Below are 17493 nucleotides of genomic sequence, written 5' to 3' on the forward strand. Positions count from 1 at the left end.
GGAAGGACTGAAGCCGTAAAACAATGCCTCCAAGTCCCATCCCAGAGAGTCAGCCCAGAAGGATACCATGGCCAATTGTATCAAAAGCCACTGAGAGGTCCAGCAGAACCAACAGGGACACACTCCCCCTGCCCAGTTCCTGGCATAGGTCATCCACCAAAGTGACCAAAGCGGTCTCTGTCCTACAGCCAGGTCTGAAACCAGATTGAAATGGGTCTAGATAATCTGCTTCCTCCAGGAATCCCTGGATCTGAGAAACCACCATACGCTCCAGTACCTTGCCCAGAAATGGGATGTTTGAGACTGGCCGGTAGTTACCCAGTACACTGGGATCCAGGGAGAGCTTCTTCAATATCAGTCTTATTATTGCCTCCTTTAAGAAAGCAGGGATCCTACCCTGCTGCAAGGAGGCATTTACCATTCCCCATACCGAATCAGCCATTCCTCCTCTGGCTGCTTTTATGAGCCAGGAAGGGCAAGTGTCCAGCACACATGTGGTGGCATTAACCTCTCCAAGAATCCTGTCCACATCATCAGGCTGCACCAACTGAAAAATATTCATTAAAACAGGACAAGCCAGGGCCAAAGTTACATCCACTGGGTCTGTATCAATTGCAGCATCCAAGTCAGAGCGGATCTGAGTGAGTTTATCTGCAAAATGTCATGCAAATTCCTCACAGGGGGTTGTGAAGTCGTCAATATTTTGTTCTTTTGGTGGGGCATGTACTAGGCCTCGGACCATTCAAAACTCTGCTGGACAACTTTGTGCAGATGCAATGGTGGCAGCAAAGAATTTTTTCTTTGCTGCAGCTACTGCCACAGAATAGGTCTTCAAACGGGCTCTAGCCTATGTTGGATTCACTCTGAGTTTTCCGCCATCTTTGCTTTAGTCTCCGTCCTACTCGTTTCATCACTGCCAGCTTCCTAGTGAACCAGGGGGCTTGCCTGGCTCTGCTTCATGGGAGGGGACGCTTAGGAGCAGTTACGTTCACAGTTGTTGTTTAGAAAACAACTCAAAACATTCCCTTCCAGGGAGGCCTTTCATAGTGACCTTGGTTGACAATCTGATTACTTCCTGTTCTACCATTATTGGGAAACTGCCTTTGGCACCATGTGGTTTTTATGTTGTTAGTGTTTTTAACCTTCCACTTATTGTTTATGTAATGCATGTTTTAATTTGTTGTTAAATCACCCATGATAGTGCTTTTGCACTAATGGGACGGTATATAAATAAAATAAAATAAAATAAATAGTCTCAATTGGAGCAGACCGAATGAATCAATGAGAAATTAGTAAGTCAATGACTATGCAAGTTCCACTGATTTAGTGGATTTATGCTTGTGAACACAGTTCTGCTTCATTGGGTCTGTGCTAGTTTAAATTAGAGATAGTCTTAAAAGTACACAAAAAAATATAGGGATAGTACAGGCAGAGCGCAGGTAATTCCTTTTGTCCATTGAAATCTTTATTCACAGAACAAGGATGGATATAATTTGTTAATCCTCCCCTTCCACCAAGCAGCTGCTCAGGGTATCCCCACAGGAAGTAAAATCAGATGAGAAATTGATCAAAATTGTACGCCTTCCACCAAGAGAGCTAAATAAACCACATGTAACTTTTTTTTAAAAAGCATGGAGATGGGGCACCTCTTCCAATACATATTTGTTGAATCATTACAATCTGCTGGGTGGGGGAGGCATTCCTATGTGTCCCAACACTGTCAGCAACACAGTAAGTGAAGAAACAGAAGAGGTTATTCTGAGCTGTAGCATCTTAGTTGTGGAATGCCCTTTCCTGGAGGACTGACTGGCACTAAGCTCGTCTTTATTTTGGCACCACATTGAAACCTGGCTGTCCACCTAAGAATTTTACACTTAGAAATCATGGCTTTGTCTTCACTCCTTCAGCTTGGTGGTAGCGGTGATGGTGGTCTTAATTGTTACAATGTTTCAAATAATTTAAATACATTTTAATTGTTTCAAAGTATATAAATTTCATCAGTTTCTTTTAATGTAATTTTACTGATCACTTCCCTGAGATTTGTGGGTTAGATAAGGCAAGTCAGAAACATTTTAGTACACAAATAATAAGTAAATATGGCTAGCATCAGATGTTAATTTTGTTGATTGTCAATTAGCTCAATTACAATCCATGCCAAAATAGTTCTCAGTTTTATCTTTTTCCTAAGATCTTTAATTAAAATCATAACATGCATATTGTAAAGTAACATATGGGCAAGACAAATGTTTTGAATTAGTTACAAATCTTCAGTGTATTACTGATTAATCAAAGCTTTAGAACTGGCAAGTGTTGCTATATATGTGCTTTAATTAAGACTTCCTGATGGCAACCTTAACTCTTTCATGTAATTAATAGATTTGTCTAGATAGCATCCATTCAGACTAGGGCTTTGTGATGACTTTTTGTTTGTTTGTTAGATATAATAGATTAGATCCCATTTGCAATCATGAAATTCTGCTGACAAAAGTTCTGCTCCCCATTCCCTCTGCTAACTTCTACTCTGTGCTATTCTGGAGGGTAAGGCAACCTTCTTGAACAACATGGGAAGTGCTACAACTTGGGGGATGTAGAGGGAATCTAAGAAAAGAGTCACAGCCTTCCTTCAGTAGACAATCTGAGCTACAACCAAATTCCCTTGAGCACAAGAAAGGAAAAATTCTGTCCCTCATCCCTGTTTTCCTGTGTGCTTGCTGAGCTGCACAGGACACCCGTGTTGCATCTTACTCCTTTCCATTGTGAAGAGCAGAGTGCTGTAGTCTGTAAATAATACAGTGGTGCCTCGCTTGACGAGGATAATCCGTTCCAGCAAAATCGCTGTAGAATGAAATCCTCGTCAAGCGAAATGAAAAAGCCCATTGAAATGCATTGAAAACTGGTTCAAAGCAAAGCAGTTCAATGTGTTCCAATGGGCGAAATACCTCAGCACCCAGCAAAGATCCTCCATAGGGCGGCCATTTCCTGCTCCCTGTATAGTGAGGAATCCGTCCTAAAACACAGAAGGGAGCCATTTTACACAGCGGGGAGCCATTTTGAAAGCCCAACGATCAGCTATTTTGATCGTCGTTAAGCGAAAAATCAGTTCCCGAAGCAGGGAACCGATCACTGTGAAGCAATTTTTCCCTATTAAAACATCATTTTGCGATTGCAAAAGCGATTGCAAAAAACTTCATCGTTAAGTGATTTCCTCGTCTAACGAGGTAATCATCAAGCGGGGCACCACTGTATACAAATGCAAAAATAGGCAGTACCTTTACAGCCCACTTTAAAGTCATCATACAATTCACAAGCTTCTGTGGATTAAATCACCACGTCATCAGGTTTGTACCAGTGTGAAGAACTGAAGTCCAAACGTACATGGCATGATGGATTTTGCCAAGCACTTTACTCTCAGATGTAAAGTCCAAAGAGTTCTTGGTAAGTTAGAAATTGCCAGGCATGTCTCTCTTAGATGTCTCTCTTGGATGGACATCTGGAAACTGTTCTTTTATAGTTCTTTTGTGGTTACAGCTTAGGCACTTGTGGACTGAGTGTAACCATTAAGTTCTCCAAAGAAAGAAGCACAGGTTATGTATGTTCATCCACCTCCTCCATTTATGGTCTTTCTTTGACATGGACATGTTTCTGCTTTGCTGGCAGGCTGTGGGTTAGGATGTGTCACACAGAAAACCTGAGTCCCACAAATGGCTAAGCTGCAACCACTAGGTAATATCATTCTGGCTTTAATCTGACTCCAACTGGCAAAACTTAGTGAGTTTACTAAATTATCACCCCAATTCTCAGATGGAGGACTCAGGTTTTCTGTGCCACACATACACACACATACCAGCTAAGCAGAAACATCTCTCTTTCAAAGAAAGGTCATACATGGAGTGAGGTGGAGGTACGACATGGCCTGTGCTACTTTGTTTGGAGAACTGGGTTGTTACACTCAATCCACAAATGCCTAAGATGTAGCTATAAAACATGAAAGGCTTGTTCCTCCTAATTCTCCATAACACAGAGAGTGGATGTGTTACATGACCATGAAATATTTGATCAAGTACTCAGGCTATTTTTAATAGAGTTGGTCCACTTAATGTCTGAAGTGAAAAAGTGACCAGAATCCTGTTGCTTAGTGCAGTAAATCACAGAATCATAGAAAATCATAGTATAGTGAGTCATAGTTAGAGTAGACCCATTTGAATCTATGGGACTTACAGAGAAAATGACTCATTAAATCCCCATTAATTCAATGGGCCTAGTCTAGTGCAATTTACTACACTAAGCAACAGGATTTGGGCCAATGTACCAACCTGATAAACGTAGTTAAAAACAAGTTTTTATTTGCAAATGAAAGTCGTTATTTAAAGAACACAAAGATTTCCTTACCAAACACAAGCTTCTCAGCTTGTCCTGCCTGGTTACCATCAGGCTATTATTGTTACCTATTAGTTGCAAGCATTTCAACTGGGCTGAGCCAGGGAAGAGTAAAATAAAAGGAGCGAGGCGGAAAAGAAGGCTAATTTGTCCAGCGCATTGTTATATTCCCAGATTTAACCTCAAAAACTGTCATTGGTATTAGAAGAGCCTATACGTATAGTTAGAAAGCAAGCAAGCAAACATTAAAATTGTATACGGTGTAACAAATATGTGAGGATTGTCTCTAAAAATGACAACACAAATAATACTCTGTTAATTGTAAATTAACATGGTTTGGTAATAACCAGAGTTACACCTTTGTTTCGGAAATGTATGAATTTGTAGCAATGGAGAACTAAATTTAAATCAGTCAGCAACAGTCACCATGTTTTATTGCTCTAGCAAACAAACAGACAAACTTTCACAAATGATTTTCTCATCATTGTGATAATTCTACAGCTGGTAAAGATACAGAAGTCCTGCTTAAAGAAAGCATCAGGGCTTTTGTGACATCCAAATGTGTAGTATGAGAAATGCCTCTTAGTTGTAACAAGAGAAAAAAGGCTGAACAAAAGGAACCATGAATGCTGGGGAAACCATCACTAGTGCTGTTCAGCAAAAGTTGCACAAAATATTGTACCGTGCCATACATAGAATTTTATTTATCTCACTTCATAGATTCCTATACTGAATGAAGTCCTCTTGGACCAGCATGTAATTTAAAAAAACTAAACAACTATGAAACAAAACATGCAGTCCTGTAATTGTAAACCAACTAAACTGATCTACTACTAAGTTTAAAAGGCACAGAAAAATATCAATCCAAAGGTCAATAAAAATCTTTCAGAACTGCACAACATCAATAATTGTAACCATCTTCAAATCAGAAACTGACTGGGGCAATGTAAATGAGAAGAAAAAGTCCTATCTCTTATTTATTTTTTATTTATTTTATTTATTCTATTTATATCCCGCCTATCTGGTAACATGACCACTCTAGGCGGCTCACAACATCATAATACAATAATAGAATAATAACAGCAGCAATTAAAAAAAATATTACAATCAATATTAAAAAACATCAAGATGGGAAAAATGAAAAATGAACTACAAGGAGGAGAGAAGAGAAAAGCAAATATTAACTGGAGGGGAAGGCCTGCCTGAACATCCAGGTTTTTAGTTGACTTTTAAAAATGCCCAGCGAGGGGGCAGCGCGAATCTCTGGAGGGAGATTGTTCCAGAGGCGAGGAGCCACCGCCGAGAAGGCCTGGTTTCTTGTTTTTTCCTTCCGGGCCTCCCTCGGCGTCAGGCTCCTCAAACTCACCTCCTGGCTCACGTGGGTGACATGGGTAGAACTTGGTGGGAGTAGACATTCCGCCAAATATCGAGGTCCTAAACCGTTTAGGGCCTTATACGTGAGTATCAAAACTTTGAAGTCGACGTGGAACCGAATGGGCAGCAAATGCAATGCGGCCAGAATAGGAGAGATATGTTGGAATTTTCTCGCTCCCGTCAGGAGTCTGGCCGCCGCATTCTGCATCACCTGGAGTTTCTGCGTCAACCTCAAAGGCAGCCCCACGTAGAGCGCATTGCAGTGGTCTAATCTTGAGATTACAAGCGCATGTACCAATAGGGTCGCAGCCGGGCTATCTGCCAGAGATGAAAAAAGGCGGTGCGGACCACGGATGCCACCTGAATCTCCATGGTGAGCGCCGGGTCCAGATGGATCCCCAGACTGCGTCCCAACCATCTGATTGTACATACAAGTGCTTTGGTAAGATCTTCTGAAATCCACCTCAGACACTGGAAAAGCTCATATGTAAGCTCTCAACTTGGTCCAGATTATTTAGGATTTCATAAACCCAAACCAGCTATTCAACTTTGGTTCAGATGCAAATAAGCAGCCTGTGAGCTGATATAACATTGAAATTATGGTCTGAATGTTGAGCCCCCACAATCATACCTATAAACAGAAGCATTTTCCAGCAATGGAAGCTTTCAAACCATATGCAAAAACAGCCCCACACAGAATGCATTGCAGTACTCTAGCCTGGATGTAAGAAAGGGATAACTGAAGTCTGGATGTTTATTTCTAGGTAGAATCACAGCTGGTATATCAGCCTAAGCTGATTCAAGGCACTCCTCCAGTATTTCTCAAAGAGCACTGAGACCAAGAATATTAAAAAAAAACCGTAAATTCTGTCTTTCAGAAAGAGAACAAAACTATCCAGAACTGGCTGAAGTTTTGATTCACTCTTTTTCACCTATCCCAAAACTACCCCAGACGCTTGTTCACAGTTTTCACTGTTTCCCTCGGAACATTAAATGGAAATGATTGAAAAAAATGTCTATTCCTTGTGTAGTGGTGAAATTTTAGACCTCCCGTAGTGGTAGAACTCTGTGAAACCTCAAAAGTAAAAAGCCATGATGATGGTGGGGGAGACGCTTTGTAGCACTACCAACTGAATTGATTCTGCTATAAAGAAATCAAGGCATCATAGCATCAAGGTTGTGGGTAATCAGCTCAGAAGTATGCCATGATCAACTGCAGCACAAGCCACCCAGAGTGCCCAGGAAAATTAATAGGATGGCAGTTTCCTTGTTCATCCACACAGCTGACCTAGGCAGTATCCAGGGCAACAGCCAGATTGAAAGGGGAGCTAAATGCCCAATATGTTTTTTTTTTTAAAGTCTGGATTTTGGACATCACTGACTTCAGAATTTTGCTTAACAATAGAATGTTTGATACTAGCTGTTATTGCCCTGAAACAGACAGTCCAAATCTGGTCCTTTGCCGCAGAAGTCACACCACTACCCTTCTGCATAGTCCCTTCCCTTAAGGAAACATTCAGCACTTCAGAAACAATGTGCTCAGAGTTGGTGATGTTTAGTAAATAGAAGGGGGTGTGTGTGAGTCATTAAAAAGTTGCAAGTTTTCCTGTCTGCTAGCAGTTTGTCCATATTTAGGCTCTACATTACAAATATCAGGATAGCTAAATTTTCACCACCTATCCCATAAATAAATGCTTGTACCAGATCTTGGAAATTCTACTTTCTCTCTCTCTCTCTCTCTCTCTCTCTCTCTCTCTCTCTCTTTTTGGACTATAACTTCAGAAATCTCAACCCGTAAGCGTGAACAAGGCAATCATCTTTCTTTGACAGTAATCACTAGTGATATGAACATTGAACATATTTGTATTTGTTTTCGGCTCTTTCAGAGGAGTGCCTCTTTCATTTTTGTACTTTTTTGTGAACCAGTCCTTTTATTTACTTGAAAGGGAAAGCCTCTTTTGAGATAGTTTTAGAAGAATAAAAAATAAAGAAGACAGAAACATTGTGACACCTTAAAGACTAACAGCTATTGTGAACATTTGTGGACAAGTCTGCTTGCTCAGACGTAAGAGTCGGACCACATGGCAAATATTTATACCTTACTACTTTGAATTTCTTGTTTTGGGTTTCTCCATTCATTTGCTGGCACTTGAAAAACCCAATCCTTTAAAACCCTTGAAAACTACTCCACAAAAAGAGCAAAAGCAAAAACAAACAAACAAACAGAAGCAAGGCAACAGGAAATCAATCTATTCCAAAAGCAGACAACAGTATATAAGGAAGAAAAATCATACAAGATCTATGGGGGCACTAGTTTATATTACCGCATTCACAAAGCTAAGTGGCCCACAGCATACCAACACAGTCCACTCTCTAATGGCCCACCTACCCCTCCACAGAAGCACAGTCCCCCAAAAAACCCATCATAATAAACATCTCTAACAGAATAAATAGATGGCAAATTAAACAAATAATATATTTTTAAAAATCAAACAGCGGAAGCCCATACTTGCACACATAAAGGCAATAAATAAATAAAAGCTTAATTAAAAAACACATACGTAGCCCCCTCTTCCAAAAACCAAAAATAAGCAAGCAGGTAAATCAAGGCATAAAATGCAATAAAAAACCCACATACCCAGAACTACGAACAGAGAGAGTCTTCTGTCCTGTGCCTCTTTCTCTGTCCACCAAGCAGCATTGGGAGGACAGAAGCAAAAATAATCCAAACAAATGGAGGAAAATTCCTCCAAAATCAGGAAAAATGGCAAAAAAAAGAGGAAAGGATCCAAGATGGAGGGACAAAGGCAAGCAGGCAGGCAGGCAGCACAACATAAGAAGAACACCAGGAGCTTGCATGAGCACAAGGAATAACGGAAGCGAAGAAAGAGAATTCTGTACTGAGTTCCAACCAATCCAGGACTTTTTCCAGAATCAAAATTCCATTTCCCCTCTCTTGGACATTCTGATTAGCTGCTGACACTAGTTCTTGTGTCACTACTACATGAAAAATTTCCTGGTAAATGTGCAGACAAAGGATAAAAGAAAGGTTGCATGAAATATTGAAGAGGAAATAAACATGAAATTTACATGTATTCCTCTTTCTTTAATACCCTCTTTCATGTTTTAGGATCTCTTTTGGGAATCAGTGTAAGAAAAATAAATAATAATAAATGAAAAATAAAAGTCCCTTTTGTGTTTTGGGTTTTTCATTAAAATATTAATGGCCCATGCATAGTCGTCACTGGATCCCACATACCAAGATTGTTTTCTCCTGTATCGCAACAAAAGACTAGGTCTAGCTAAGAATGGGACATTTCGGTTAACCTGGATGGGGAAAAATACATGAAATAGGTTTCTGTGGCTTTTCAGTAGAGACCTTGAAATAAAAAAAATTCAGGATTCCAAAAGAGAAGCTGATTTACATGTTTTTAAAATGTATTTTGTATTTCAAATTACTTCAATTTAATTCCTATATGCAACAACACCTCAACTGATATTCCTGCAAATAGTACCACTGCAAGTCTCATGAGGAGAGCTATCAGCTGCCATTTAGGACTCAGAGACACCTGAAAGGGGTGGGAGGGAAATTTGAAGCTTTAAGGTAAAGGTAAAGGTTCCCCTTGACATTTTCAGTCCAGTCGTGTCTGACTCTAGGAGGCGGTGCTCATCCTTTTTCAAGCCGTAGAGCCAGCGCTTGTCCGAAGACAGTTTCCGTTGTCATGTGGCCAGCGTGACTAGGGAGCACCGTTTTACCTTCCCACTGAGGTGGTACCTATTTATCTACTCGCATTTACATGCTTTTGAACTGCTAGGTTGGCGAGGAGCTGGGACAAAGTGACAGGAGCTCACTCCGTCACGTGGATTCGATCTTACGACTGCTGGTCTTCTGACCCTGCAGCACAGGCTTTTGCGGTTTAGCCCACAGCGCCACCATGTCAAAAACTAAAGTGCCTCAAAAACTAAAGTGGTTGCACTTTAGCTGCTTGGTGACTTATTCACTGTTACTGCTGGAAGAGTTCCTCAGAACTTCGTTTTGGATTGGATTTATTCCTTGTTGGCTTGCTACTGCTATGACTACTGTTGTTTCTCCATTGAGAAATGCATTTTTTTAAAAAAAAAAATTGTGTGGTTCCTCCACTACTGGATTGCTTTCTAGATTACGAACTTGGTTTCCTCACTTTTATGCCTAAGTCAGTGTGTGTGTGCTTATTTTCATTATGATCATGATCTCTAATGATTTATCTGCACTGTTTCCTGCTGATAAACTGATGGTGGGGATGTGAGGAGAGATGTGAACTTAGAAGTACTGCTAGTCCCTACATAAGTCTTTTTTTTCTTCCTCATATATGGTTGTTGTTGCCCACTTTAGGTTGTAGCTGGTTGTCTGTTCCCTTGTCCCTGCTTTTTCTGGATTAGTTTTGAGGGTTCTTTAGGGCTTCATTGGCTCTAGAGAAGGAAAGCAGAATGTGAAAACCAAAATGAAAGATGTAGTTATTGGGGGGAGATACTGAAAATTCTTTACCTGAAAGAATCAGAAGCTGAAAGCTGAATCTCCCAAAAGAATCTGAAATGGAAGAAAACCAGAAGTCTTCCCCCTGCACATCTCTAGATCTAACGAGCAAAGCATCTTGCTTTTTAGCTGCTTTGGATCCCAGTCTTTGTGAGTAAGGCAGAATATAAATGAATGAATAAATAAATAAATAAATAAATAAATAGATAGATAGATAGATAGATAGATAGATAGATAGATAGATAGATAGATAGATAGATAGATAGATAGATAGATAGATAGATAGATAGATAGATAGATAGATAGATAGATAGATAGATAGATAGATAGATAGATAGATAGATAGATAGATTCTACCCTATACGTATCTATTCAAAAGTAGCCATCTTGTGTTTCAGTGAAGTTATTTGCAGGTAAGAAAATTCAGGAGTGCAGACACAGTAAATTTTTGGTTATACTGCAGCACAATGCAGGCTTTGACTATAGTATTTGTCAAAGGTATGTATTTTATTTTCTCATACTGTATACACATTGTTTACATGGAAAATTAGAAGCAAAGCAAATATAACTATAAGTACACTTACTGTATGTTGGTAAAAATACACAGTCATGGCACTTTTACTCTGCTTTCTTCTTTCCAGCGGCTAGTTGTGCCAGCCCCCTTATCACAGCAACATGGAAGATAAGTATTGTGTTATGCACTCTCATTTCCATTTTAATGTGCCACTGGGGTACACTGACTAAAGAAAAATTAAAATTGCATTGGTGTAAGGCAATCCCTTTCAAAACACTGGCCAGAAACCCTGTCAATGTTTATGTAAGATTTGTGTAATTTGCTGCAGCTAACTGTGGCTAATTGTCAAGGTGTTGGGGTGCATCTGAGTCACAAGTTTGGTCATGCACCCAATTACATAACCAACATGTACCCAAATATCTTGTCAATTAGTTGTAATTGTCTGCATAAGTTACACAAACCTTATTAAAACATCAGTAGTTTCCAGTAGCCACTAAGGGCTAAATCTATTTGTTAGTCACACCTGAGTAAATCCATTAAATCAATTGGACTTAAATAAGTGCTGATGTAATAAGTCTCATTAATTAATTGAGTCTACCCTATCTGGGGATTAACAAAGGGATTTAGCCTATGGGGGGCAGAGTGGCTTTCCAAATGTTACTGGGGTAAATCCTATCAACTGTTGCTAGCATAGCCAGTTGTGAGAATACTAGGAGCAGTATTTGGAGGGCTGCTCTTTGCCTATCCTTGATGTGTCCTAAGAATTAGCTCCTTAGATCAATCAGGAACAATAATATTCTGAGTATATGTAGAGTCACATTTAAAATGCAAGGTCTTAAGATATTTTCAACATAGTACAGTTTTCTACAAGAACAGGCTTTAATTCAGTATGGCAGCTTTGACAGACAGCCATAGATTCAGTTTTCAAAGATTATAAGAACCGCAGGCTCTGTATATTTCTATTAAATTCTGATTCATTTGAAACCATGTTATTTTAAAGGAGATATTTAACTTAATAGAAATTTTAAAAGAGCTCTGGTTTATTTAAACATTGATTTTATCCTTCTTTGTACGGGACAGGAGAGAAAGGGAAAATGCAGCCAAATGGTGTGTGAAATTTTATGTAATTTTTTAAAAGTAGGATTTATATTAAGAGCAATCATCCTTGTTGTAGGGATTATGGAAACAAAGCCCGTGAAGTGCCATAAACCCTTCAAAGTGCGTTAAAAATGTAAAGCATTATGACTATTATTGAAATAATTACTAATGTTCTCCACTACTGTCTGCCACGGTTATCACATTAATGCTTTTATGCAGTTAGAAATGTAAAAGATTTTTCTTTAATAACTGTGGGTTTTCATACACTGTTTTACTCATATTTTGTGCCATATCTATGATGTAGGTTTTATTTTATCCAATACTATACTGTTTTAATATTTGTTATTTCCAGCACAAACACTTCTACCCCAGTTCAAAATGACTGATTGGAGAATGGATCACAGAATCAGTAATATAACTAATTTACACAGAATCTCAGATTAATGCCTAGCAATATTGTTTAAGATCACTGTTGGAAAGCAGTCACTTCCCAGCATTTTAAAATACAGCTAGCTGCCTTCCCATAGATAGATATAAAGAATCTATATAAACTGTGCAATTCCTTGAACTTGAAATGGATTTTCATGGCAGATGAATATGAAACTACCATTAAGAACATTAGCAGTGGAAATTTCTTTTACCCAATGTATGCATTTCTTTTTAATCACTCTTGCAGGTACAGTTAACTAAGCCATACTCATCTATAAGCCACTGTAAGACAACTGAAACCCTCAATTTAGATATGCACTCAGCCATGAAGCTTTCTCGTTGGCCTTCCGCATGTGCCATTTCTCAGGCAACTGTATCTTACAAGATGTTAAGGAAAGCTAAAGTGAGGAAGACGTCAACATTCTCTTATAAATCTCTGAAATGATATTGAAGAATACATAACAGAAATACAAAGGGATGGCCCATTCTTACCCAATGATAATAACCCCATTGACTCCCCTACCTCTGCTGCAGTGTTACCTTCCATGTTACCAGTGATAGATCTACCTAGACGCAAACATTAGCTTTCTTTTTATCTACTGAAGCAGGGATTATTCTAGAAAGGAGACAATGTACCAAATCACATGTCAGAATGTCAGATTTTCCCCAAGAAAAAAATTATTACAGCTTCACACTGAACCCAACAAGACCAAACTTGAGCATACATAACTGTTTTAGGTTATGTTTAAAATAAAATGAGTTTATGTGAGAAAACCCTTTCTGTTCAGCAGCCAAGCCTATTTCCATTGGGTCAATGATCTGTGTGAATTTAGATCTGTATCCCGAGTTCTCTTAATAGTTGATGGCTGGGACATCCTTCAACAGAGATCACGCAAGTTATTTTCTTGAGGAAGTGAAATAACTAAATTTGGATGTAGCCCTTGTCCACTTCCATCCTGGTCTTTTTCCAGCAGAGATAATTCCACATTTTTTGTGACATAGAGCTCAGGTATATTAAGAAACATACAGCCTCCTACCATGTATACAGGATTTTAAGGTTGAGTTCAATGATTTAGCCTAGGTTAGTTCAACAGTGTTCATACTTTGGGCACATCATAAGATGGTAAATTCACTGGAAAAGATAATGATGCTGGGAAAGATTGAAGGCAGCCAGAAAATAGGAAGACCAACAATGAGCTGGATTGATTCCCTGAAGGAGCCATAGCCTTGAGTTTATGGGTCATGAGCAGTTCTATTGGGGAGAGGACATTTTTGAGATCACTCCTTCATAGGGTTGTTATGGGTCAGAGACAACTTGATAGCATGTAACAAAAACAACAGTTCCGCAGCAGTGATTAATCCAGAAGAAACAGGATTAGGTCAAACTATAATGTTTCTGAATTATTTTATCTAGTGCAGTGGCTCCCAGTCTTGGGTACCCAGGTGTTCTTGGACTGCAATTTCCAAAAGTCCAGATCAGCAAAGCTGGTGGCGAAGTCTTCTGGGAATTGCAGCCCAAGAACCACCTGGATAGCCCAAGATTGGGAACCAGTGGTTCAATAGTTACCGGCTGAATTCAGAAGATAAAATTTCCAGGTTTTTTAAATGTTATTATTATGTACTTCCTAATAACAGATATTCCAACAGATTAAATCTCTTAAAATTAAACATTAAAAGTACTTTTCTCTAATAATATTTTGTAGTAATGCAAGACTGCAAAATTCATAGTAATATATAGAAAGAGATTTATTTTTATGTGACAATTTTTACAATAAGTATCCTGGGGTTATTTTATTCACATTCCCAATACTGCAGTGAATATATATGAAATAACTAATTTTGAAAAAAGAAATTGCATTTTATTGGGTTTTCCATACTGAAATGGAGTGGGATCTGTTCCTGTTTTCTTGATGTAAATGTGTATTAATGTCTGTAAAACAAGCAATTCTTAATACAAATGTTTTAAAAGTCAACGTATACGTAATAAAAATGCAAGTGATATAAATACAAAACACACCTCAAACCCCAGTACAATAGAAGGATGGATCACTAAATCATACAGGTTAGAACTCAATTCACAAAAAAACCTTGTAAAAATGAACAAATGTGTTCCTAAAAATAAAATGGTACAAAGAAAGCATGTAGAATTCCTGCACAATTTCTCATACCATCCAGTACAATTTTATGCAGGTTTACATACTCTACATTTAAAAAAAAAAGAGGCGATAAAACAGAAAACTGAAAGAGTTTTTAAGCTACAGTTTCTAACTGCAAGGAGACAGATATACAATGACACAATGGTACCATTGCTAATATCAACTCGACTCATCTCCATAACAACCCATGGATCTGATACTTTTTAATGACTACCTCCTTTAAACTATAGCCAATTATTACCTACATTTATGCAGCCGAGGGGCCATCATAAGTTACTGTCATTGCTGCCAAATCAACCACCACACCCTTGGCTTATAAGTAAACAATTCACACAGACACTGCACTAAACCCATGAAGCTCTCCAGTGTAAGCCCATGCACAGACACACAGGCACACACCCCTTACAAGTGTGCACAAACAGAGGCACACTACTGAATTGCTGAAAAAAAGATCCTTTTGTCATACCTGCAACTTCTTTATGCATACACAGAGAGAGAGAGAGCAGCAAAAATACAAACAGAAGAAATTAAAGAATAGAAACACTGCACTCAGCTCACGTGGCAGAAATTATTTATTTTATTATATTTATTTGATTTGTATCCCACCCATCAGGTCTATTACAGGGTTGTGGAGTTACGTGAGCAACAGGCTCAACAGGATATAGTCCTATTGGGGCCACTAATGCTATATACAAAGTACAGGAGAGAAGAAGGGACAGAGAGGGAAACTGCTGTCATAACAACCCTTCTACACAGAACTACTGAAATATTGAACATACTCTGAAAATACAACACAACCTGCGCTGAAATAAAGGGAGAAGCATTCCAGAAACACAATCTTGTTATTCAACTATGTAAAGAGAGCAAAACAGGAGGGGCGGGGGCTTATTTCAATAAAGTTCATCTTTGTCTTCCTCCTGCATTCATTCTAGGAGCCACCAAACGCTTACCTATGTCAAAAATCGCATCACAGCAGCACTTGCCCGCCAGGTATAAGCATATGCCCTCCTCTTCTGCATAGATCAAATTCTTTGCTCAGCCCCGAGAAACGGTCCAGCGATCCACTGGAGAAGGACTGGCACAACCCCAGCCAGCTAGCGAGCAACCAGGGATCTCTTTTAAAGACTTCATTGTACAGCAAGGAGGAGGAGGAGGAGGAGGAGGGAAAAAGGAGAAGCCTGCAAAGGACACGGGTGATTGCTTCTGGAGGGGAAAATCTGTCCCCTTCATTCACCACCACCACCCCCTTCTTCTTGCAAAAGGGGATCCGCAGAAAGGTCCTTCGAAAAGTTAAAAATTTGAAAAGCGGCCGCGATAGAATTATGGCTCGGGGGACGTTACAGAAACGGTCTCTTTTGGTGGGCTGAGCTGGAGATTAAATAAGAGTAGAGGAAGGCGGGTTGTGTGTGTGTGTGTGGGGGGGAAATGCCTCCTAGGCGACCAACAAATTTGAGGGGAACTGTAGGAGAGGGAGGGCACGTGCAAAATAATAGGCTTCAGAGGAGGGCAACAGCCTGGAGATTGCCAAGGCGCTGGACCTCCAGGGCTTGAGCGGTTGCTTCCACCTCCATTCCAGAGGAGCCCCCCCCCTTCTTTTCCTCAGAGCTTTCAAGCCGTCTCTTCATCCCCTGAGGGGCGGGAGGCGACGAAAGGGAGACGGTCCAGGACAGAGGCAGCTACCTTTCCTTACAGGAGGGACGTCGCCCACTGCCCCTGCTTAAAGAGCCGCCGCCGCCGCCGTCGCTGCCACCTCCACCTTCTCCTCCTCTTTGCCGCCGCCGCCGCCACCACCACCACCCCGCACTCCTCCCGGAGCCTAACCGAGCGCACACACTCCCCGCCGACCACCCCACTGCCGCGTAAAAATAATAAAAAAAAGAAGCAGGTGTTTCGAAGGAGGAGCCACTCATTCACTCACCCGTCCTCGGTGGGAAAAGGCGGGAGCGCAGTCGAGGCGCCGCCCTGGTGGGGGCAGCCGGGCAAGAAGAGCAGCAGGAGCAAGTGCGGGCGCAGGGGGGAGCGGCGGAGCCCGGGTTGCTCCGGCGCGCGCTCTCGCTGCCCATCCCCACCAGCGAGGGTGCCGGATGGAGGCGCCTCCGAGAAAACGAGGAATGGGAATTGAGAGCGAGAGGAAGGAGAAGGAGAAGAAGGGCTAAGAGTTAGGTTTGCGCACGCGCGCAGCTGGCGAGGTGGGGGGGCCGCGGGGGGGGAGAGAGAGAGAGAGAGAAAGAACGGTGGCTGGGCTGCTGCTGCTGCTGCTTCTGCCGCCCGCGGCGGCGGCGATGGCGGTGGAGGAGGAGGAGGAGGCGCGCGGGGTCTCGCGGCAAAGGGGGAGCCCTGCCGCGTCCGCGCTCGGCTGGCTGGCTACTCTGGAAGATGAGCTGGCGTCACGGTCTTTCTCACTTCATCTCTCTCTCTCTCGCTCTCTCTCTCACCCACCCCCTCCTCTTCCCGCGCGGCAGAGCTGGGAGCTTCGTTTTTTGGAGAGCTTTGCTGAGGGAGAGCCAGCCCGGGGTAGGGGGGGGAGAGGAGGACCGGGAGGGGGGCTGAGGAGAAAGCGCGGCAGACCTCACTCGCCGGGCGGAGCGGCTCGCCGACGGCGTGGCCCGCGTATGTGGGGCGGCTCCCACGAAACAAGTTGGCCTCCATCCCTTTGCTCGTCCCTCAAGCATCCTCTCCCCTCCCCCCCCCTTTCCCACGTCCCACTGCCGGGTCTTTTCGGGCTCCGCAGCCACGCACTCATTCAACTGAGAAGGTCGTTTTGGAGAAGAAGGGCAGCCTTTCTCCCCCCCTCCCCCAAATCTCCAATTCTCCAGCGCGTGTGAACCCACAAATCCTGTTGCCTTCCGTTGCAACAAACACACCAAGCAAGGAAACGCGGGTTACGCGAAACCCAAGGGAAAGCAAGGCATCTCTCTCGGGGTAAGAGGGCTTCTCCTGGCTGTTTCCATCAACCATGCTTCTTCCCCACCCCCTCTCCACTTTGCTCTCGAGACCCGCACCACCTTTGTTCACAAAGCGAAACGTGTGTG

The 17493-nt window shown here is 41.4% G+C and overlaps 1 protein-coding gene across 2 annotated transcripts in view; it reads right to left on the minus strand.

Moving 5' to 3' along the window:
• FUT9 (fucosyltransferase 9) overlaps positions 1-16622 on the minus strand; it is an 87806-nt gene extending 71184 nt beyond the window's left edge. Inside the window, exon 1 of one of the 2 annotated variants that reach the window (XM_020783869.3) lies at positions 16380-16622. In XM_020783869.3, coding sequence (XP_020639528.1) covers positions 16380-16524 — 145 coding nt within the window. In that variant the 5' untranslated portion in view covers positions 16525-16622. Of the gene's footprint in view, positions 1-15411; positions 16238-16379 lie in introns of those variants that run through there. The other variant, XM_020783954.3, reaches the window with a different exon arrangement.
• Positions 16623-17493: the final 871 nt, after the last annotated feature.

Source organism: Pogona vitticeps, chromosome 1 (genome assembly GCF_051106095.1).
Source record: "Pogona vitticeps strain Pit_001003342236 chromosome 1, PviZW2.1, whole genome shotgun sequence".
NCBI lineage: Eukaryota > Metazoa > Chordata > Lepidosauria > Squamata > Agamidae > Pogona > Pogona vitticeps.